Genomic DNA, 24,877 nt, shown 5'->3' with positions numbered 1-24,877 from the left:
ACAAGTACCTAAAGCTAATACCTCTGATAGCACAGAGCTGAGATATTCTTTGCCCAGAGATGTTGCGGATGTCCCGTTCTTGGAGGCGTTCAAGGCCAGGTTGGAATGGGCCCTTATGCAACCTGAGCTGGTAGCTGGCAACCCTGCTTGCAGCAGAGGGGTTGGAACTAGATGATCTTTAAAGCTGCTTCCAACCTAAGCTGTTCTGCAATTCTCTGATTCAATGATTCTCCTGGTGGAGCTTAGAGCAGCTGTTGTAATCCTTGAGGGTGCACCAATCAAGTCCTGCTGATTCACTGTGTTTGTGAAGTTTGTTGTCTGCAGGAGGACTGATGCTCCTGCCAAATTCCCCAACTTTGGCTAGAGACAGAATGAAAGGTATTTTGTGACCTGGGATCGAGATTTGTTGTAAAATTTAACTTTGTGATTACAGTTGCTACAAAGCCAAAACAGAATGTGTTTGGGAATAGGGATGGATCATCTCCAGCACATGCAAAGCAAACATATACAGTTTTATTCGAACCACTATTTGAATAATGTAAGCCTTTTCAAAAGATATCAAAAGTGCTTCTCTTCCTCTGATGTAATAACACAAAGGATTGAAAAAATGCTAATTGGCATCACTGAAACTAAGGGGTTTGATAAAACCACTACTGATTGGAGACCTTCACGTGTAAGAACTGATGAGAACATGACTGAGAACCAGAAGTAAGAAAAATGAGTAAGAACAAATAGAATTAACACAAGAAATAACAAAAGCTTTGCACTCATACTCTCGTTACCACACAGCAGCTTGGGATTACTGAGAGGAAGGCATGGCAGCCACTACTGAAGCTGGAAAACACTCGAGGCGGCCCAACAAGGGCCCTGTGCCCCGGAACCCCGGGACGGCCGCCTACAGCCGCAGCCCTGAGGCCGCCCCTCCCTGCAGGGGGCGCCCCTGGGCGGTGGGGTCGGCTCCGCGCCCTGTGCCGGTGACATCCCCTGTGACATCCCCCTGCCGCTGCGTAATCCCCTCAGGGCGGAGGCCGTCGGCGCCCATCTGCGGGCCCGCTGCTGGGCTCGGCGCACCTGCTCACCTGTCCCCGGCCGGCTGGGGGGGCCCTGCCCGGCCACTCCCCTCCGCGGGCTCGGCGCAGGCGCCCTAGCGGCTACCGCAGGCAGGGGGCGGCAACATGGCGGAGTGAGCGGCGGCGGTTCGGCTCCACAACAACAGCGGCGGCAGCGATCACTCCCGCCTCCGCCGGCTGTGAGCGCCGCTCGCCTCCGCCGGGCCGCGTTCGGCGGCTCCCGCTCTTCCCGGCCCGCGGTGGAGAGGCGGCCCCGGCCGGCAGGCTGCGGCTATAACGGGGCATCGGCTCCCATAATAATCCCTCATTATAGCGGAGCGGGGGAGCGGCTCCTGGGACGGTGCCTGCTCCTCGGGCCGGCTCCCTGCGGCCCCGCCGGCTGCGGCTGCGGTGGATGCTCGGCTCGGCCCGGCCGGGCGGGGAGGCGGCAGGTGCCGGTAACGGCGGGAGGTAAATGGCGAGCGAGAAGCCGGCGGCGGGGCCGGAGCCGCAGCCCGCGGGACTCATCTCCGTCGGGGCCGGCGGCGGAGGCGGCGGCGGAGGCAGCGTCGCGGTGATGGGGGAGCTGAGGGCGTCGGGCGCTGGCTCCGTGGTGCTTCCCGCGGGGATGATTAACCCGTCGGTGCCGATCCGCAACATCCGGATGAAATTCGCCGTCCTTATCGGACTCATCCAGGTCGGCGAGGTCAGCAACCGGGACATCGTGGAGACGGTGCTGAACCTGGTAAGTGGCCGCCTCCCCTCCCCGCCCCGCCGCCGACCCCGGGCACCGGCCGTCCTGCCGCCTGCCCCGCGCAGCCCGAGACGCCTCCGCGTTCGCGGCCCCCGTGCGCCCACGGCCCTTGTACGGCCCTTGTCCAGCCCCGGGCAGAGCGCCCCTTCCTGCCCGACTCCTCTCGTGCCTCTCTTTCCTCTGCATGTGGCAGAGACCCCCGGCGCTGCCCAACTCCCGGCAGGACCCCGGGCCGTAGACAGGGCCCCTGTCCCCTCCCCGCTGCCTCCTCTCCCGCGGGAGCGGAGCTTGTGCCATTCCTAACGGATAAAAATAAGGAGATTAAGTCATTAGCAACTTCAGGTTCTGGGTGCTGTCGTGTAACCCGGTGACTTCCTCCTTGGAAGAAGAGTGGCGTGAATGTAGTGTCTGTTTCTAATTGAAAAAGGTTAAGCAAGCAGCCCGAGCTGCTGTCTTTTCTTAGTGGCTGACACATGTGAAGGGTTTAACCCTGTGAGCTCAGAGCTAGGCGAGCGTTTTGTGCAGAGGAGGAGGAAGGAGATTTTTGCATGGGTTTTGCATGCTTTTATATGTGTAATAAAGAGAGTTGTGTTTGCGGTGATGTATTGGGTTGCTCGTGTCTTAATAATCTGTCACGCTTGCCCAAACACTTAATTACCTTCCTGCAAATTAAGCGTTGTTGCTTAATTTGTGTAATGTCTGCGTGGTGCGAAATGTTTCTGTACGTTGATAGCTGGCTGGAAACGAGAACGTTGGTAAAATGTAGCTCCGTTGTCATCTGCTCACTTCATGGAGTGAAAGAGTTACTGCAGGACTGTATGACTTAATGTTTTTGCGCTACCTACACCAAAGCCTGAGGAACCTACAGAAGCCAAACGAGTGGATCTAAAAATGAATCACTTTCAATTATGTGCAATTTGGTGCTGCTCCTGAATGCAAGATTTGCTGCAGCCCAGCTTTTGAAGCAGTTCAGTCAATGAAATATCCTCTGCTTTTGCGTGTAAAAGAGGATAGAAAAATGACTGCTCAAAACTGAATGGCAGTTAATTGGAACTGCCTTTGTTTCAAATGAGTTGAATACTTCTAACCTATACTCATTTTGTAGAAAGTCATGTAAAGAATATCTTTTGTTTCCAGTACTTTAAAGGGATGTATTCCTGTTTGTTTGATAGCTATTTGCATTTGACCTAGCACAGATTGAATGGAAAAGCTGCAGCATGCAGAGAATGACATGATTTGGTCAGAACATTTGAGTATTTATGGCTTGAAACACGGGGTTAAAACTCCTGGTAGTTTTGTGAATTTGTCAAAATGGAAATCTCATATATTTTTCATTCATCTGTATGAGCAGTTAGACACTGAACTGAAATCTGATTTTAAATACCTATTTTCTTTGTATAACTGTAGTACAAGTCATCATAACTTTATTGGGTTTTACCTATTCCTTTAAAGGTAGCACCCAAAATAAGGGAATGACATTAACTTATTTCATTAAGTAGCTTTGTGTAGATCGTGACAGATACTGATCTTTAATCTTTTCCAAACAACCTTTATTATTTCATTCTACTTAGACATATTTAAGCTTTCTTTAATTCTAACTGTTAATACGTCAACAGCTAGACTAACACTGGTTATGTTTTAGGAGGGTTTAGAATGCATTATGGTATTTATTTGGGCGACGTACAGTGCTAGTTACAGTGCTTGGCTATAAGATCTACCTACTTATTTAGTTGCTAATGCTGATATCTATGCTTACGCTTAAAAATAAACGAGTGTTTCACAGTTCTGTCAGCATCAGAAGTATACAAATGTGAAACTGCTTGGGAGTCTGCTGCAGTAGCGATGCATTCTGGATCAGTCATTACTTAACAGATGGACTCTAATATACTACAGTCAGTATTTCCATAGAAGAAAGAGAGGAGTTACATTGTCTACTAATCTTTTTTCATGCCAGTGCAGCAAATGTATCAATTTTATGCTTTGAAGATTTACTTACATGTAAACCAAACGTAAACACAGCTGATACAAAGTAAAGTTGATGGCCTATCCCTAAACTTCTAAATGTTACGTATTAAGGATTTTAATAGCAACATTAAATAAAAGTTTTCTTCCCAACTCCCCCTCCCCAAGGTCCTTTACTATGATATTTCTGAATGACTTTTGATGCAAATTTGATCATGAGTAGACAGTGTTGAGAGTTGATATCAATATCAGTTCATGTAGCCCCTGGAATAAATATGACTACATTGTTGGGCATTTATAAGTCATATAGTAATAGCTTTTTGGTTTTTTAGTTCGATATTGGAATATTTAAATTCTGTTATTATCAACTAGAATCAGAAGTTAGTTTGAGATACTTCTTTATGTTTTAGGTTATCTGAGATTTCTGCTGTCTTCTATGTAAAACTTAAAAAAGTCTGTTCCTTCTTCTTCCTTCTGTTTAGTCTGAGACTAAACTTTTCTTTCCTGGGAGAGTCACTTCCCTGTTAAATGTTCTTCCTGAGGTTTCTCTTAGGCAGTTGTTACCATCTGATCTGATGATCCCACACAGATCTCTGGTACTGCATTTTGAAGTTATTTCACGTTGCATTCTGATGTTGACAGACACAGTAATTTATTGCGTCTGTGAAGTGATAACATGCATTTATCTGGTGCTGAAAAATCTTTTTCCATGCATAATATGTTTTTGGAGTTTCAACTTTTCCAAATCTGAACGGTTGACTTTGTACCTGGAGAGTGTTATGATCTTCTGCGTACCTACACTGTTGATGGGATTTGTTGCTACTCTTGATTCATTGTATTTTCGTAATGATGCTGCTTTTCCTCTGAAATAGCCTTGTGCTCACTGTTATATTATAGTGGTGAGTTTATTTAATGGAACATTACTCTGTAGGGTTGTTAGTATTGCTTGTATTATTCCTTGTGGTTTACTGGTACAGTAAAAGATATAATGGAGAGAAGATTCAACCCATAAACTAATTGAAGTGAACTCCTTACATTGCAAGAGTTTACTAGGAGGTTAGTCAGGAGTTAACTTTAACTCCTTAGACAACCTGCTAATGTTAGTATTATGAAAGTTAAAAGGTGATGAGAGTCTATGAACCAAAGACTTTTCTACCATGATTTTTTCTCTCTTGTTACATTACTGGAAGTAGGAGGGAAGTTATCATGCCTCATGCATTTCTCTGTTACCAGGAGCTTTGTGATACTTTTTGTTTTATGGATTTCTATGAATTCCCAGGTTCAGTACACTCTCTCTGAGATGTGTTGATCTTTGTGTTCTACAGAGTATAGAACTGAAAAATGCTTTCCTTGTGAACTGTGTAATCCTTTCATTGCTCTTGTTGGTTTCTCTTTGGGGGGTATTTTGACACCAGATCATGCAACTATTGATGAAGAAGCTGTTCCCCTTTGGACAGCCCTATTAAGTTTCTTAGGAAACTGTCAAGGATGTTGTTATTACTATGATAGATGTGCCCATTGTTATTCTCCATATTTCCTTGGCTTCTTGATACTCTTTTGTACTTACGGTATGTGTTTAAAATGAAGTTTTCTACTGTGTACTCAAGCAAATGTGATGCTAGAGGTGGAACTAGATCAGTCAGTCTGCTCATCTATGTTCTTCTACTTCAAGTGTATTTTTTTTTCCCACTTTATTCCCAGTTAAGATTTTCACACGTGGTTTTAATTAATTGGTCTATAATGCCTTTCAAATAGCTCTTCCTTTCATTACGGAGCACTGGAACAGGCTGCCCAGGGAGGTGGTGGAGTCTCCTTCTCTGGAGATATTCAAGACCCTCCTGGACACTGACCTGTGTGACGTGGTATAGGAAGCCTGCTTTGGCAGGGGGGTTGGACTCGATGATCTCTAGAGGTCCCTTCCAACCCCTACAATTCTGTGATTCTGTGATTACTATTATTATTATTTACTTCCTTAATTCTCTTCTTCTTCAGTATTTTAATGCTCTTGGGAATGTTTTTCCTTCATTGTATATTTTTAAGTATCTCTTGTATGTCCAGCTTTTATCCACTATGACTGTGACCATTGCATTTTCTTTTAGCTTAAGAAAGCTTTTTTTCTCTCTTTGTTCCAGTTCGAATTTCATAGAATTTGAGTTCTGTAGTGCTGACTCTGACAATACAAGACATGTAAAAGTTGAACAGGAAGCCAGGTGATGCTGGAAATTGTGACTGGTGCTGACACACTCTGCTCATTTTTCCTGTGCACCTTGAACACATGAGATAGTGTAGGTCTGAACAGTTTTCAAATTGATGCAGATGTAACTGACCGGTGTTCTCTTTGTGCAATCTGGAAAACTTTGTTTCTTTATATATCTTTTGTCAGGCTGCAGTGTGCTTATAAGTAAGTAGGTCAAACACCAGGTTCAAAAAGTCTCTTGCTGTTCTTGTTGACTTCGGCCCACGCTTCTTCCTAGCTCTTCTCATTTTCTTGGTGGTTCCATCCTACTTCAGCATTAGTCACCTATCAGGAGAGGTAAGCCATTTTTTAGTGCTTTGTCACTCTTCATACTTGCAAGAATGGCATTTGCAGGTTCAGAGCAATTAGTTTGGATTGTGTGAAAGATGGCTCTGGCCCTAAAGAGCCTTTCTGTAGTAGTGGTGATGAGGGAAAATGTGAGACGTAACATCTTTTCTCTTTTTTTTTTTTTTTTTTTTTTTTTTTTTAAAACATTGATTGAGGGTTGTCTTGAGCTAAAGCTGAGTTTTGATATCTGAGTTCTTTGAATCTACTTAAAGTCTTGGTTGCAGCTACTTCCTGTGGTAGAGTTCTGCTACTGTGTGGATAGAAGAATCGCTTTTGTGCTTTGTGAAAGAGTGAGCTTTAGCCTCAGTCATGTGGCTTCTGTTTGTCCTGTAGAACAAGCTTTGCAAGCTTAAGGATCTTATTCCGTTTTCCTTGTGGAAGGCTTCTGATTTTCTTATTACAACTGTTCACTAGTTTACAGTATTATTAAAAAATAAATAAATAAAAAATTGGGGGAGTTTTTAAGGTTTTTTTTTTTTTTTTTTTTTTTTTTTTTGTGTGTGTGTGTGTGTATGTGTGTGTTTTTCCCTAAGTTTCCTTTCTCAGAGTTACCTGTCCTACTGGTCTTTATCCTACTATTGCTGTCTTTGTTTTAAGCTGTCTTGAGGTGACTGTAGGAGGTACCATGTTTATAAAGGGTGATAATCAATGCTAGAGGTTGTGATAGTATTCTGTTGGGCAACTGTGTAAGAATACTGCAGCTGTTGTCATTATTGGGTGCCTTTTTGTGTTAGATATTTACAGATGGGAACCTTTTCAATTTCAGTATCAATCATAGAGCTCTAGTTATATCTTAGCAAGGTGGCTGTGCTTCTGGTATGATGAATTGATGTATTTTTATAGGCAATAACTTTTTAAAAACTGCCATGGCAAGCATATCACTGAATGTTTGTTACCACTTAATTATGAATAGCTATTTTCTTCTTAGGTCTATATTTCACTTGTCTTCATAGGATTCAGTTCATAGATTACAAGGGAAATGAACATGTAAGGCTTTTTTTATTATATTTGTCACACTGAAGTAATAAAGTTCTGAGACTGGTATCAATAAAACACTTCAATTCGTTCTTCTTTTCCCCCACCTGAGGCACTAGGATCGTAGAATCTTAGAATATTCTGAGTTGGAAGGGACCTGCAAGGATCACAGAACCTGACTCCAGCCCTTGCTTTGTTTTATCCCTTTACGTCAGGCTGAGGGTTAGCACCTTGCTCTGTCAGGAGGCTATTTTTACAGAACTGTGACCTCATTCTCCATTTAAACCATGTATTTTACAAGACTACATACTGAGCAGTGTACTTGGTTATACACTTATTTTTTCTGTTGGCATTCTATCTCAGATCCCCTCACCATGCCTTATTGACCACTACTCAAAAGGTATAGCTCATTACATTCATCAGGCTGGTGTCTTGGAGGCTGTGGTGCAGGTTTTTCTTTCATTTTAGTGCTTTTCCAGTACCTTCACTCATGCTTATTGAATATATGAATCACAGTGGGTAATTATACATTCTAAAAACAAAAAACAGAACTACCAGAATCTACACAGCCATCCCTGAATTTCTGCTGACAGATTTGTTCCTGCTCCCTTAACAACACGATGCGCTGATATCAGTTAGAGTGGAATGCAGTCTGTGATTGGGCTAGTACCAAAACAGGGATGACTATATCCTGATAAATACTGTGGCTTTTAACACCTATGTTAACTCAGTAAGCTGTCTGAGCTATTTTTGTTCAATCTCTTAATCTAATCTGTTTATTGCTTAGCACTTCACTTTTTTCTCTTTGTAATTTAGGCTATCTTTATAAGTCTACCAACCTGAATCAACTTTCTTTGCTTCCTGTTTTGTTGTAGCACTTTGTAGCACTTTGCGCGCAACATTGTTGCAACCTCCTGTTAGTTTACTTGTGTATGGCTGGTGACCTAAGGATCGATGTAATTGTATTTTTTTTATTATTATTTTTTTTTAAGACAAAACCTTTGTTTTGACTTTAAAACTGAATTGAATTGAGAACTTGCTTTTATATTTGAAGATGGGAGACCTTTTGAAACATCTGTTTTGAATGTGATGGTCTGCCTACTATTGCCGTCTCCCTAAGGTTTGGCTGGGATGGGCTGTGAATGACATGGCATTCAATATTTGCAATTCAGGATGATGGTCATGAACAATTGCAAATATGTATTCCTATGGAGAGTAACATATTAATGATAGAAATATCTGTTACAACTATAGGATGATGATGAATTTTAAGTATTTGAACTACAGTTTCTTCACTTCAGAATTAAGAAAATCATTGGTATCTATCTCAAAGGGAAAGACGGCATTGTTTCCAATAGAAACATCACAACTGCTGACTTTATTCTGCTACAACTTTCATTCTGGTAATTTATTTGGCTTAGAGTTTGTTCTGCTTTTGAAGTATGTGGATAATAATAGTTTTCAGTATGCAAGTAAGTCTAAGTAGTTTTGGTCTTACTGAGATTTGTACCAGAGATAGCAATTAATTTTTATTAATGCAACTCTGTAAAATGCTTGTCCCACTTTAATTTTAAAATTGGGTTGTGTCAATGAAATTGTTCTAGCACAGAGATTCACAGAAGGCTTGTGTGAATGTGGATACTGCTTTTGTTGTTCAGCATCTTAAAAATGCTTGATTTCTTTAGCTGCTCTTCTGTGTACAGTTGGGTGCCTTTCTTATACTATGCAGACTATATATTAGGTTTGTTGTTGTTTATTTTTTTTTTTAATTAATTGAATGTGAGGTAGAGTAAAATATTTACTTACCAGTGAAATTGTTACTTGTTTGACTGCATTTAATCATGTTTTTGTGGTACCTGATGACTTCTGTAGTGCTCAGAAACAATCAGTCTCCCAGCAAGAGCCTTCTAAACTAACTCCAGTACCAGCAGTATGGCATTGTAATCTGTTGTACGTGATCTCACTTTTGCTGGCCTTTTCAGTATTCTGTGACAGCTACTCAATGATGTAAGGTTTTCTAACTTTTATTGAATTTTGATTGCCTACTTTGAATTGATTATTTAAGAGCCACTTTAACATATTCTTTTTTTTTTTTTTTTTTTTTTTTTTCCATTGTGAGATGAACATGTTTTGAATATTTATAAATACAACTGTGAACTTGGGTACACAGAGATGCCTTAACAAATCTAATGAAACAGACTACTGTAGAATTATATAATTATATTAAACAAAGATTGCTTGTCTCTTAACTACTACTTTGTTAACTACTTTGTGTAGCTAAATGCATCAAAAACTACTTTTTGAACTAATTCTGAACTAAAAATCTTCCTGTTACTTCAAGAGTTAAAACCTTCCATTAAAAAAATAAAAATTTGACTCCATAATCAGGAGAGTTTTCTGGCTTGAAGTTGAATGTGTGTTTTCTAGCTAGCAGAGTGGGAAAGCCATCTCTGTCCCTTCCAGTAGACATACATATCATAATTTGACAACGGAGTTCTGTCAACGCCAATTGTGTAGTATCTCCATAATGTTAGTAAATACCCCTAAAGATGCAGAAAGGCTATAAATCATAGAATCATAGAATTACCCAGGTTGGAAAAGACCATGAAGATCATCAAGTCCAACCACAGCCTAACCATAAGTACTATGAATGTAAAGAGCCAACCAAACAACCACAAATTCCTTGAAAATCAAGGTTTGAATGATTATACTTGAGAGTGTTCTGCAGGGAGGATGGACTTCCCTATTCAGAATTGCTGACAGACTTATCAGTAATGAAATGTTAGCACTCCACCTTTCCCTTCTGTTACTCCAGTAAAGTACATGGCCTGTTATGGTGAATGGCAAGCTGTGGTGTGGTACGACCATTCGACTCTTAATATTGAAATACTGACTAACTAAAACTTATCAAAACATTTTTTATAAGACTGTGCTTGACTCAGTAAGGCCTTCCAAGCCAGCAGCTCAAAGGACAGAAGCCACTTCATTTTTCTATTTCTTTTGCCTTAAAGAGATTTGTAGAGTCACCTCACCCCATGTTTGGAACTCTGCAGTTCCAAAAACCTTGTCTTTGCTGCATCTGTGCAACTTAGTTGTCTGGGCACTTTCATGGACTAGCAGAATCATCCATAGAACTGTAGGATAGTTGGGCATGAAAAGGACCTTTAAAGGTCTCTAGACAAAAATCCTTGCTTTAAGTAAGGTCAAATAGACCAAGTGGTGCAGGGTCTTGTATGGCTGGGATTTGAATATTTCTAAAGACAAGTCCTGTTTTCATGTAGGTGAAAGTGGAATTTCCTGTATCTGTTGCTACTCCTGACTCTAGGGGCCACCGAGAAGAGTTTGGCTTTATTGCTTCTGTTCTCTCCCTGTCCCTCTGCCCTGTTGCACCAAAGTAGTTAAGACAAGACCACTTTATACTTTTTCAAGTCCATAAACACTTGAAGCTCTCTTCAGTGTTTCCTTGTACACCAGTTGTTCCACTCCCTTAATCATTTGCTCATTTAGGTCTTTATTTTCCCAGAGCAGATTAATAGTGCTTTCTTTCCCAAAAAGTGAAAGTTGGAGTCTGAAGAGGCATTTAATTATAGCAACGCCTTTCCTCTTTTCACAGTATGAGCTGCAACATCTGCTTAAAAATAATCCAGTCAATATTGCTAAACCAGCAAAGGACAGTTTGCACCACATGCAACCAGGAGAGAAAACAGACCTCTGTGAGCTGCAGCAGCGAGTATTTACTTTTTCATCTGTTGTGCCTGATTGATAATAGCTAGCCTTGGATGGAACACACAAGCCTGTGTCTGTCAGTTCTGCCAGGTCACGGTTATGGTTGTAGGTAGGCTTTATTTCCTGGATTTCAGAAATATAAAATGTAGGTATATTTGATATTCTACTGCAAATGTATGAAGTTTTTATTAACGGTTTATTGTTGTGTTAAGGGAACTTTGTGACTCTTATCACATGTTATAAATAGTACTTTTTCAAATAAGTACCATTATTTGAAACTAGTCTTGAAAAGCTAGTCTTCACAGTTACATTCTTGATATCTGTTTAGCCTTGAGAAAAGAAGGCTGAGAGGGGATTTGATCCAGGTTTATAAATACCTGAGGTGTGGGGGCCATAGTCGCGAGGCTGGTTTCTTTTCAGTAGTGCGTGAGGACAGGAGTAGGGGTAATGGGCTGAAACTTCAGCATAGGAAGTTCTTTACGGTGAGGGTGATGGAGCACTGGAACAGGCTGCCCAGGGAGGTGGTGGAGTCTCCTTCTCTGGAGATATTCAAGACCTGACTGGATGCCTACCTGTGCGACGTGGTGTAGGGAACCTGCTTTGGCAGGGGGGTTGGACTCGATGATCTCTAGAGGTCCCTTCCAACCCCTACAATTCTGTGATTTTGTGATTTATGTTTTGTTGAAAAGTAACTCTTCTGTTCAAAATAACTCATAATGTAAAATAATAACACATTATGGCTGGAACTGTGTTTAGGTATAGTCACTGAGAGGGAGTTGATTGTTGACAGTTGACACTTTAAAGATAGTGCTCGCTGAATAGGAGTTGATACAGTCTTTAAAATGAACTCCACCAAGAACGGCTTCAGTTAATAGCTACAGTTATTTTATAAAACTCCAAGACAGGATATTCCTAGATATCGCAGCTGTGATAGTTTCCTGTACTACTAATTTAAAAGGTTCATATAACAACAACAACAAAAAAATTAATTACAGTAAAAACATCTGTTTTTTTTACAAGAAGAGATTAATTTCTATTTATGCATAGATTTGGATGGACTTGCTTTGCATGTCTTGGTTCAGTTGAAAATTAGTTTTCAAGTCTAATCCTTCTTTTCACTCAAAAGTAGTTTACACAGAAAGTATCACATTTTTCAGTATCCCGGCAGCTTAGAGCAATGCAAATGCATGTAAAATGTGTTAAGAGCCTTTGGTGCAACTTTAAGAAACAGTCAAAAGAAAGGATGGAAGAGGGGGAAACAGAAGTTCCAAGTGAATGGGGCTAAACCATCAGTACCTTTTGAACTGACTGTTGAACAGACTGTTGAAGCTCATACTTCTCTGGTTGAATCTGTTCTTAAAACTATCAGCACAAAAGATGTAAGCTAATTACCTAGGTGTAGTTTAGTGATTAAGAAATGATATTGCTGAAAGGTAGCTTTACATTTGAAGTATGAGTGGAAACGTGTGAATACAACCAATTATCTCCTCTCAGTGAAGAAACGTCTGCTGAAAAATACGAGGATCTTAAAATGACAAATTATACAATTTTAAAAATTATTTTTGTGATATATGAAAGAATTACCATCATCTCTTAATACCAGAACACTGAGCTTCAAATGAACAGCAATGGCTCTTTGAAATAAAAACTCATTGTGTTAAAAACAAACTTGGAGTGCATAAGGAGTTTCAGAGCGTAAAAAGAAAGTATCTTTGTTTGAAAAGCTTTTATAGTCAAGATTAAGTCCTTGCATTGTTTGTTATGTGGTCCCAGGCTGTCATCTGGTGTTATCACGGCTGCAGGTAATTGCAGTGGAGCTCTGTTACTGCCCCAAATACGACATAAACCAACTTTCTGACTAAGTTTAGTTCAATTGAGTTGTGTTTTAGCCAAAATTTATTACCCCTTCAAAAGAGAGCAGTGCATACAAAATACTTTCTTCTAGCTCAGATCAACCCTGAATGCATTTCATAACAAAAACTGATATTATCCAGATGTGCGGAAAAGCCATAAAGAACTTGAAGTGTTGATATTATCTCAGTCCTTTCTGGAGATCAGAGGAGTCTGCAGAGCACCTTGTTTAAATTAGCAGGAGTGCTTCTCTCTTAGTGGGCTCCTTGTGAAGTTACAATAGATCTTAGGGCATCCTCAGTAAGGAAGTTGGTCAAGCAACCTGAACAACTGCTGCCAGCCTGCTAACAAATAACCGTCCACAGTTCTGTCCTTCTAAATTACTGTCTCAGAGCGTTGTGTTTCTCCCTGCATTCCTCCCTCATAGTGATGTTAGGACTTTTGTGGGTGCGTGACATTACAAGCTTCCCTTTTGCTTAAGGGAATTTGCTTAAGGGAATTCAGTGTATCTGAATTGGCTATGCATATTTTTGCTTCAGAGGTTTTCAAAAAGCCTTATTTCCTTTCTTATGTAGCGTTTCCTAGAATAAAAGCTGTTGAGAAGACCATGTACTTCATAGCACAAGCAGGATGCATAGATGCTGCAATTGATGGTGCAGCTAATGTTTTAAAGTTCTTTCAAGATGTCTTGAAGGTTTCAAGGGCAATGGGGAGGTGATAAGTGTTGTTTAACAGCGCATCTGAGGAAAGTCATCTTGACATTTCTATTTATTTAGAGAATTGGAATCCACCTAAATAGTCTGTCCTTTGTGTAGTAAAATGAAATCTTTAAAACACCATAATGAAGGGATACTGAGGCATTATTAAAAATTTATGTAGCCAAGAGAGTTATTGAAGGAAGAAGCATTTAGCAGTAATTGTTAATACATGTTGATACTGCTATATGGTAAATACGTGCCAGATTCCTAGTCTGTTTGCAACTTCCCCAGTAATAAATACATACATAATCATTTTGTTATTCTCATGCTTCTCCGAAGCTAGGTAATCATTAGTAACCATTCTAGGTCAATAGGTTTGTACCATAACTGAAAACAGAGTGGTGTGAAGTCTTTTGTTGTTGTAAACTTCAAAATAAGCCCTAGAGAAGAAGTAATTCAAGTTGTGTGACTGATGTTGCAGGCTAAAATGTCATGGGCAAGAACTATTTTATGGTGCTCTGTGGGGGCAGTCTGGGATAAGGTTCAGGTTTTGAAGGTGTTAGGATCAGGAGGTATTGCTGTTCTGGTCTCAGATGTGCTGGTTTTCTTTATGTGATGGAAATATTTTGAAATGCTGTTCTTAAGGAGGTACAGAAAATATGAGTTAAACATTTAAATGTGTAGTTGTAAACAGAACTGCAGTTTAACACAGATTGATTGATATGTGGTACTTGTCATTTCTCCGTTTTTTTTTTTTTTTAAAAAAAAAGCTGTTTTGTGGCTTTTGAAGTCTGGGCTGTCTTGACTGGGTTGACATTTGCAGTGGTGACGTACAATTAGAAAAAAGTCTGATTGATCCTTTCAAATGATGAAGAAGGTTTGGTTATGCATGCCGACTTTCCTAGACACATTGTCATTTGTGATATGCCAGTGGACTGTGCCTTTTTTTTAAGGTCTGTAAGTGTGGCTCTTTAGCAGTTCCTTTGCCTCCTCTGGGAAGTCTTATTTGACAAAGTGTTATTGGCTTTTTCTCTCGTGAAGATTCCTGACATCTTTCTTTATAGAGATGAAGCTACTCAGGATCCTCTTGGAGGACAATATTACCAGTAAAGAGCTTGAATTAAAGTTATTACATCACTAATCCAGCTTTCTACTGCAGTGTGATGTCAGTGGGAGTGCTTTAGTTTTGTGCTATATAGCAGGGCATGACACAGCATGCTAGTTAGTAGGAAATAACGCTTAGATGTGTAAGCAAGAGTTGGTGTGCTGTATCCACTGAAAATGCTTGCCCAGTTTTCTCACAAGAGGCTCCAAGCTTGTGTCTTGTAGGATTTGTATCTTGTAGCTGCACTGTGGTTTTGAGTCATTGGCTGAACAGAAGGAACACTGTAAATGTGCTTCTCCTGGAGAGTTTATAGTGGTTGAGATGTTTTACCCTGGCTTGGAATACTGTAATTAAGAGTACATTACAGAAGTAATTAAATGTTTTCTTTTTCAAGTTTATGAGACAAATGCTGCTATTTAAAACTCACTTATGTTGGAGAAAACTGTAATTTATTTGTTATGGGGGTTGAATAATAAGTAACAAATAAAGAGGAATTTTCTAAGTTTGTGTTGGTTCTGAAGACATTCAAAACACATCTGCATAGTTGTTTTTTTTTCCCTTGGGCATCGCAGTGTCATGGTACAGTTATTGCGGGTTTTCTTTTGTTTTTAATTTTAATGTTTGACATTCTTGTTTCTTATCACTGTCTAATGGTTATTGGGTTGACTGATAGAAAACAAAGTCTGTATATTCCTCCTGGAAACATTTGGTCCTCTTTATCTGTATTTGGTGCTTATACCTTACTATATTATTTTCCTTTGTATAGGTGAGATCACCTTTATTTCATTTTTTTGTGCTTTTTGAATTATGGAACCCTTTTTTTCCTTGAGCGGGGCTAGTTAAGGCTTTTACAGATGTCTGGCAGATTTAATTGCAAACTGCTGTTGAACACCACACACATTTAGTTGGATTGCTTTTTCGTACTGAAAAATCCATGGAAAAAATGAAAGAAAATGGAATGTCTAGAGAGCATCAGTAAATTATAATTGTAAGTATAAGCAATTTGAGACACTTGTGTTAATGTAGATAATGTTATCCATCTTTGAGTCACAGGATTCTGAAGCATTAAAGAGGAACTATAAAGGTTGGTTAAAACCTGGGGAAAAAAAAAAAAGAAGACTTGGATTGGTTACAAAATGTTAAATCATGACTCACAGAACAATTTAGAGTGGAAGGCTAGTGGTAGTCAAAACTGAGAGTCTGCATGCAAGTGTAGGCTTTGGGAGAGGGAGAATATGAGAGTTCTGTGCTGAACTAGAAATCTGATGCCTTCCAAGTAGGCAAACAAAATGCATGCTGTTTTGTTCAAAAATACAAATATTCCTGTTGTTTTCCTTTCAAGAATACTAAAGGTTACTGCTTTAAGAAAAATGTGGCTTTACTGGACTTATTACAGTCTTTTTGCCCTCAACAGGAAGTAACTCTTAGCTTGTTATAGAGTTGAATAAAGTTTCTCCTTTGAGATGTAGGGACTCTACAGAGCTAAGCACAGTAAAAAGTAATTCAAAAAGCTTTGTGTCTGCTGTAAGTTGTAGATACTGCAGAGTGTAAGGATGTGTCTAGTTAGTCAGGCGCTAAATGTTGTTGCAGACATTTACTGGCCAAACAATTTCTTTATCATTGTTCTGTTGGTTGGATTTTGTCTTCTACAGAATGGAAATCTGAACTGATGTACTTAAAGATTGACCTGTTCAGTACTTTACCATATTTACTAATTAAATATGCTAACATATTCAAAGTCTTCTTTAGATCTTCGATCCTTGTCTCAAATGATGTCCAACAGTGGGTTATGACTTTACGTAGAAAGCAGGGAGGAATTGTCATGTTGAACAAATATTGAAGATGCATTTGGGTGAGTGCATTTATAGAATACTAGTTGAGTATTACTAGTAAAGGAAAGTAAAGTATCTGATGCAGCCTTTCACTTTTTCCTCTTTTGCCTCCCTCTTTTTGCAGACCCATTCAATTAAATTTATGTATATTCCTCCTTCAGTTTCCATAGTTTTACTTTATGACTTTCCTTTAGTTTACAGTTTGCCCATAGCTAAAATAATTCTTTTATATTCTTAAATATATTTGTGCTAAAAATTCTTATTTTAAGTCATTCATCAAAGTGAACATTGTTACTTTTTGAATGAATGTAGGGCTATCATAGTCTTTTATCTTGAGTAAATAGATTGCATTTTCCTATACTAAAATTGTCGTGAACATCAGAGCTGTGCCTATTCCTACTGAATTTGGGGCTAATTGATATTTTTTTATGCATTTCAAAAGAAAAATGTGCGTATCTTTTTCTAGCTCTACATTCCTTACAACTAATGCATTTTCAAATACTGTTCACAATGTTTTAAATGTGAATTATTTTTTCTAACTGGAATATTTTAGCAAACTTTGATTTTTCCATAAAGATCTTTGATGTGCTTATATTAATTTTACTAGAGAGGAATAGGCAATCAGTCAGTCAGAGTTGTGTGTTTTGTCTTTGTTTTTCACATTTCCTCTGTGGGGGAAAAAAAAAAGTTTTGGTTTTGTTTTTTGATGATAGAAATAATTACAAACTTAAATAATCAAAATGAAGCATTCTACCTTGACTAGAAGTCACTCTTTCTTAAACTTCTTAGGACACCATTTGGTTTAAATTGTCATAATTTAACTGAAAATTAAAGCTGGTTATTTTCACAGTGGGATGCTAACAGCATACCAGGAAGCCACAGCTTCAGGTACAGTCTGTGGAAGTTTTACTTCCAGATTGGCTTTTGATACAGAAATCTATGAAGGGTTAGAATTAGATTACTGAAATAATTTTCTTTTGTGACAGAATGCTGGATTTTAGGAAGCATCACTACAAGTAAAAAGTTAATTCATTTGTGCCTTGTCATGGTAGATTATATTTTTACCTCCCTTCATAGGTTATGATTTATGAACATCAAAAATGTACTTTTCACTGGATGCCCTTGTGCTGCTGAAAGGTAAAAAAAAAAGACAGGACTTCTAAAGAGTATGAGGAAATACACAAAGATGTTCTAATGAAAAAGCCCCTTGTGGTGCTGAAGTTTGATTGCTATTGTACGTTTAGCTTAAAGGAATATTTTCAGTTTGCCTTTTTAATAGCGTATATGTAATATCTAATACATTAAGAGAAAATAATTTGTCTTGAAATTTATGCAGATCAGGAATATGCGTCATAATGCAATACCATATAAGCCAATACAACTTTATTTTTAAATCAGGATTAAAATATGTAAGTTTTAGTTGCCTTTTCTGTATCTCAGAATGTTTTCTGCTGTTGTTGTTTCTTTGTTAGTTGTTTTTTGATATTATTTTTCCTCACACATTCATGGAATCTGGTATCTTAGGCTAAGGCCATTGAAAGAGGAAGTGTTTAAATTTGGACAGTGGTGGAGATTGTCCAAGTACCACTTTTGAAGGTAACTTAAGCTTATCAGTTGTTAAATTATATTCAGGAGGATAGATTTAGTAAACAGTCATTTTGAAAAGTGAAAGTTAAATAATTCTGAAGAGTATCTTAGAAATTTCTTGGTCATTTTGAAAAGTGAAAGTTAAATAATTCTGAAGAGTATCTTAGAAATTTCTTGGTCATCAATGTAAAATATGCTGTTGAAACACTTTTAAGTATTTCCTCACCCAGTGAATTGATATATACAGATAAGCTGTACTGTTAACATGTATCTTGCACTCTCAGATTTTCCAATTGAATTTCAAATTGGATTTTGGTATTCAAGTATGGTGCTAAGCAACTTGTAGAACTCTTACAGTTCTTAGTAGCTTAAAAAATATAATTATAAATGCTGAAATGGATTTATGATGGCTTCCTTAATTGGTATATATGTTTTAAGGAAAGGAAAAGATGGGAGGTTGGAGGTGAAGCCTTCAACATTCAGTAATTTTACAGTTCCATGTCTTACATCTGTCTTAAAAATTACATGATGTAATTCTCTTTTCTGAGTTAAAAAAACGTTTTGGGTAATAAAGCATGCCTGCATTATGCAAAGGTTTGATTACAGACATTATTTTATTTATTAAGTGAGGATACCAGTTTGATATGATATTCTTTGCTTATTTGGAAACATAAAGGTTCAGTTCATAAGCCTGTTGATTTCTAATTAGACCCATGATTTGTGGTTGGTGAAGTGTCCTTTTGTCTTTATTGTGATAAAAACTGTTTTTGACTAGCTTTTAAATTTGATAACTATATAAGACAGTGATTCCTGAAGTTCTGTGCAATTCTCTTATTAGGGTTCTTTTGACATTTGACAGTAGTTCATTGAGTAGTTGACATCTGATGATACTGTAATAATTGGTGTAGAGGGACACGTTGAAATGAGGTGTATGCAAGATTGTCCATGTGACTGTGTGTCAGATTTCAAACAGAAAATAGAAGGGTGTTTGGAAGTTCAGTTGTTTGAATCAGCTATTGGTGAAAGAGGATCTACTTACAGAGAAATGCTCATGAGTGAGTAATGCCAGTCCATGTTTAAATTATACTTTCAGTATTAAAGACAAGCTCTAAAACTTCAGTACTTTCTAGTGAGACATCAAGAAATCCTGTTTTAAAGCAAAAACAAAATTAAAAAAAAAAAAATAAAATAACCCCAACAACCTAAGTTCAATAAGTGTGAAACTGTAAGTTAAAATAACTTTTTTTTTTTTTCCCCCCTAGAATCATTTTCTGCAACTTGTGAGGAGAGAAAGCTGCCTAACCTATACATCTTTTTCACATTGTATTTTCTTTTCTGTAATACATCTTCATGTTTCCCAAAACATAGACAGAATACAGCCTGAAACAGTTGGCCATCTGCTGTAGAAGTTGTCTTCAAAATACCACTAAGAGTGTGTGAATCATGACTTTCCAAATTCTTTTTTACCAACTCTGTTTTAGTGGCATTCCCTTCTCACTTCCTTTTTAGCATACTTCTATAAGCCACCTAGGCCCAAACTTCTTTAAATTCCACCAGGTTGTGATTTCTTTTCTTAAAGACACTCAGATGCATCTGAAGCAAAGTTCATGGTCAGACATTAAGAAATGCAGCTGAATGGAAACATGACTGTGTTTCTTTGCTCCCATAAAGAGGAATTGGAGTTTGTTGTAAAATGGATCAACTGTTGTTAGTAGTAGTAGTAAATACTAGACTCCTTATCAGAAGTTTCATGTATGGCACTGATGGAAACTGGCAAATGAGAAACGGATTCTTTGTTTACTTTGTTGATATAAATAGAGCCTATAGTCTGTCCTTCATGTCCTTCTTGAAGATCTGTTTAACTGATCTGGGACCAGTTTTTCATTGAGGGCTCAAGTAGAGTACCCCAGGCAATCCACTCAAGGGTCTTAGTCTGTTCTCTAGTATATTTCTCAATTCCTTGATGACCGACGTGCAGGTAGTCTGAAGAGAGCAGGAAACACTGTGATGAAGTCCCTGTGACCCTGTTTGTGACTGTGTGGGGAAGCTTAGGTTGCATTGTCATTTCAGTTAGTTAAGCTTGTTAGCTGGGCTCTGCAGATCCCTTGAGTCCTTTTAAGACTTCTTAGAGCACAGAGAGGGGGATCTGTTAGCTGAACCTCATATGTGGGATTAATTGTATGCTAGGTACCTTACTTTCCTAAACCTGCTTTTAATCTTGTAAGGTCTGTATAGCTTCCATTAAGTGAACCAGGTTCATCTTCCTCATGGACAGTCAACAATCTAGGATGCTGTGAGCTGTATTGAGGTCTGTTGTGTGGAAGGTGGCTAGTGTTAACTCTTTCTTGATCTGCTTTTCTTTGTTGTCTCTACACGCTCCTTTCATGTAGGAATTGAAAGTTATTTTATTTCATTAGAGCTTGTACCTTCATGGAATCTGAACTTGATGGTCAGTGCGTTGTGAATATCTGATTTGCCCTTTGCAATCCATTTGTTGTTCTACTTCTTTCAGAAGACATCTTCATTAGAATTGCTCCTTGCAGTAATAGCAAGTTACTGTTATACTGGCTTTTGCTACAGTAAGAATTTAAAGGAATTAAACTCATTCTGAGCAAGGGTCATGAATAACTGTCTCCTTAGATTAAGTTGATTTGTGGACTGCTTTAAAGATTCAACCCTATTTGTCTAGATCTCAAAGAAGATCTTCTGTTGTGTTAAGATTTTTTTTTGCAAAACTGCCTAACTAGATTCAGTTTAAGCTATAGTAGCCATGTCATTGCTGGAGAGTTCTTAGAGAACGTAAAGAGATTGTAACCAGGAGCTTCTCTCTGTCTGTAGAACCACGTGTAATCACAACAGAGGCAGGATACAAGATAAAGAAAACATTCTCCCCGGGGGCTGTTGTCATAAGAACACACTTGGAGGAACTGTGAAATTGGGCTCAGAAGAATTACGGAATTATAGAATGATTTGGGTTGGAAGGGATTTTCCAGATCATATAGGTCCAAGCCCATGCTATAGGCAGGGACACTTCCCTCTACATCAGGCTGCTCAAAGCCCCACCCAGCCTGGCCTTCAATGCTTCCAGGGAGAGGGAGCATCCTCAGCCTCACTGGGCAACCTGTCTGTATGCTGCACTGTTGTATTTGGGATTACTGTTTGCATATGTGTCCCAAATTTGGGGACTTGATCTTTCCTTCTATGGAAATAATAGCATAACATGTTCCAAGATGTTTTCGTGAGGTGACAGTCTTCAACTTAGTCCCTTGATTAACAAAGTTGTATTCTGTTGTGTCTGTAGCCAGTCAATTGTGGGAGTGTTTTGGATATGTCAGAGTTCTACAAATCTTTATTACTAGCTGTTAGCAGACCTTGATTGTATATTTGGAACAGAGTCTTCCTTTTCTTACAATCTCTAGGAAAAGTTCTCACATTAGCAATCAGTGCTAGTACCAGTGGTTCTGCAGAGCAAAGTAGATAGTGCAGAGAACCCAATTGCCACACAATGTACATTTTAGATGAAATTACTTCAGACTAGGCAAAATGTTTGATAGCATCTGAAATTCACATTATTTCTTAGGATTTATCTTTTGCTTGAGTTGATTTTTGTGTGTACTGCTGCAGTCCATCCTTCCTTTCAGTCATCCAAAATAAATACAAAAATCCAAAATGAAATGAGCACTCCAGGGTCGTGTTGTTATGTGCACTGAAGCAAATAAGTTCAAAATTGGGAAGTCTGGAAGTTTTGCCTCAGAAGCACACATTTGATCTGATGAATTACAAGACTAAAGTAGATACGCTCTGAATTTTCTCATTGATTTTTATAGCTTTTCTAGGTGCATTAGGTGTAACCTAGGTGTGTGAATTACCAACCTTCAGTTCACACTCAATTGTTAAGCAGAAATAATATGTTGGAAGAACTCTTTTGACCCATACTGTGTCAGGACACACATGAAACTTGACTGTATGATTTTTCTTTTAGTCAAATGTAACAATTTTCACTTCAATTAGATACTTTAAAATAGCTAGTCTGCATATTTCCATTATGAAATTGGTTCCCTATGAAATGCTAAGCGGTTTATTGATCTATGAAAAATTTTGCATCTCTCGCTACTCTAAATATTGTAGCTGTGTTTGACTGGGAAAACTACAAAGCTTACACTGTTGTTTGCAGTGGGGTTCATAATATAAATTGTATTTATAGAAATACTCAGGTTGGAAAAGACCTTGAACATCATCAAGTCCAACCGCTATTTATAAAGTCCAACTGTTATTTAATTAATCTTATTGGGAACCTAAAAGGGAAAAGCTGAAGATTGTTTGCTCATGCTAACCACCCATTTGAATCTTTGCTCCGTTATAGAACAGCATTGAAGTTTTCAGAACCTTTAGGGTCTTTGTGGACAGAAAGAGAAAATACAGAAATGTCACAGGTTTGAATGAGTGTGATGCCCTATGAAAGTTGCTGATTTTGCCCCTCAGACCCAACTGTATTTCATTATGGCTTGATTTTTTTTTTTTGTAGTAATATGCTTTTGAGTGGGTGCCATACCTTTTGTATTTTACCTTTTATGTATAAACTTCACATGCATGGTCCTTCACCTTCTTCCTCAGTAAATGTTAACTGAGTTAAACAACTGCTTTTAAGTCTCATTCTTTTTTTTATGTGTTATCTTTTAGTATCTACTTAGAACAGTCTGTCAAGAGGGAAAAAAAAAAATGGTAGGAAATCAGTGCTGCCCTTGCCAAATGGAATTTGTGTGTGTGTGCTCAGAGAAAGTAAGTAGCCTAAGTCTGTATCAGGACAGCTGCTGATTTCTTTGCACAGTTTTTCATTGTGTTTTCTTCACTGGAGAAATTCACTTATTGCACGCTATTTTATTTATTTTTATATTTTTTATTTTGTGACTGTAAGCATCACCATTCCCCAGGGAATTTGATTGCTTTTATTAAAATATGTTGATGCAGAGCATAGTGCTTTTATTGAATCAAACCAAATATCCATCTAGCCTAGTGTTTCATGTTTTCAAGAGTGGATGTGAAGGGAAGAATTAAGAGCAGGGTAAGGATATAATAAAGTGCCTTCCAATTCCTGCTTTAGCCACTAGCAAAACATGGCTCTGACAATTCTTAGCCAGAACTTCTGCATTTGGACTGAGCCCCCATCAGTGCATTTCTTCCCCCCCACTCTGCTCCAGGTGAAATTCTCTGCTTCTTTTGGGCATATATAAAATGTTTTAGCACATGATCTTGTGGTGAGGAATTTGAAAACTGATTTTGTAGTAGTTAATTTTAAGCCTGCCTTCTCTCACTTTAATGGCTTTTATGTTCTGAGCTGATGACTTTTCTCTGTAGCACCCAAAATTTTATAGGTATTTTTCTTGTATTCTTCCTATGATGCATTTTTAAAGCTAATGGCCTTGTTTGTTTAGGTATTATTTGTTGGAAACTACTCCATGTCTAAACAGGAAAAAGTATAATACTTTTAAACTCCATTTCAGTTTGTATCAGGAGTGAAAAGTACTTTCTTGAATTATACCTTTCATTTTTAACTGCTGCTTGTTTTTTTGGGTTTCTTGTTCATGAACTTTCTAGAACAGATTGAAGTAATAATCCTTTAGTTTTTAAATCCCCTTGTTTTGACAACATACTGGTTTTTCTTTGTTTTCCTCTACTGTTTGAATGTATGATACAGAACATAATCCTTACTTGCTGCTCCTGTCTAACTAGGCCTTGCTGCCATGCTTGCTGGTTAGATCTTTCTTTCATGAGTAGTTAGAAAAACAATGCAGAGATTAAACTGTTTTACTATGTAACCTAATGTCTCCTCTTTATTTCCATGGAAACAGGAACAGATGGAGCACAATAGCATTAATTCTTGGACCCAAATTCTCAGCTACATAACACTGTTGTTGAATATAGTCACCACCATTAGTTGATTCACACAGATGAACTGATTAAGATGTTCTTCATTTCATGTTATGATAGTTGTGCATGGCCATCCAGCACTTGGCTTGTCTTTTACTTTGCTGTTGAAACTGCTGAAATTCACCACCCACTGCCTCACTGGGCTCACATCCACTGTTTGGTCTTTACAAGTGCTCAGCAAGTTTTGACCAATGTCAGTGAGTTCCATTTTTTTCCTCGTGGAGGAATCAGTGACACACCTTTGCTTCAGACACACTTCCATATTTGATGCCGTTCTGTCGGACTCTGTCTCTGCTGTCATCTGTTGCATAGCAACAAAATGCATTGGGCTACTGGTGGGAAGGTTCAATTTCTGCTACCATACCACCAGCATCCACCTCTGACTTTGTGGGCCAAGTAAAATAGAAGGCATTACTTTTGGCACGGATCTTTTAGAGCCTAAAATTTTGTGGCTATTTTCAAAGAGAATAAGGGGGAATATGAGAAGATCTGAATTAGAATTTAATTGTAGTACTCATGCGAGCTTGTGTTGGTCTAAATTGGTGCTTACAGGTAGTGGAGACTGTTTCTGCAGTGACATCTGTGATGCTACCTTGATTTTTTTACTGGATTTAGCTACCTGTAAATTTGCTGCCATCAAATTATTTATAAAATGACTTACTGAACTTGTGTAACTTATCAAAACCTTTCATTTGGGTGCATGTTTCTTTTCTTTTTAATGTTTACATAGCTATCATTATTAGAAAGTGGGAGGAAATTCTGTTTTGTGCTTACATAGGTTATGATGACCTAGATAATTATGTATAACTAGTGCCTTACAATGTGC

General features: G+C 38.5%; 1 protein-coding gene across 20 annotated transcripts in view; it reads left to right on the top strand.

The window, feature by feature from the left end:
- Nucleotides 1-1,146: 1,146 nt before the first annotated feature.
- Nucleotides 1,147-24,877, top strand: part of NBEA (neurobeachin) — a 460,574-nt gene continuing 436,843 nt past the window's right edge. For 19 of the 20 annotated variants that reach the window (XM_085555249.1, XM_085555204.1, XM_085555247.1 and 16 more), the window contains exon 1: nucleotides 1,147-1,794. In XM_085555249.1, coding sequence (XP_085411375.1) covers nucleotides 1,525-1,794 — 270 coding nt within the window. In that variant the 5' untranslated portion in view covers nucleotides 1,147-1,524. The remainder of the gene's footprint in view (nucleotides 1,795-24,877) is intronic. The other variant, XM_085555210.1, reaches the window with a different exon arrangement.

This window comes from Coturnix japonica, chromosome 1 (assembly GCF_054131305.1).
Source record: "Coturnix japonica strain WE chromosome 1, WE-NBRP24, whole genome shotgun sequence".
NCBI lineage: Eukaryota > Metazoa > Chordata > Aves > Galliformes > Phasianidae > Coturnix > Coturnix japonica.
Note: the sequence above shows the minus strand (reverse complement) of the source record. Positions and strands in the feature narration are given on the sequence as shown.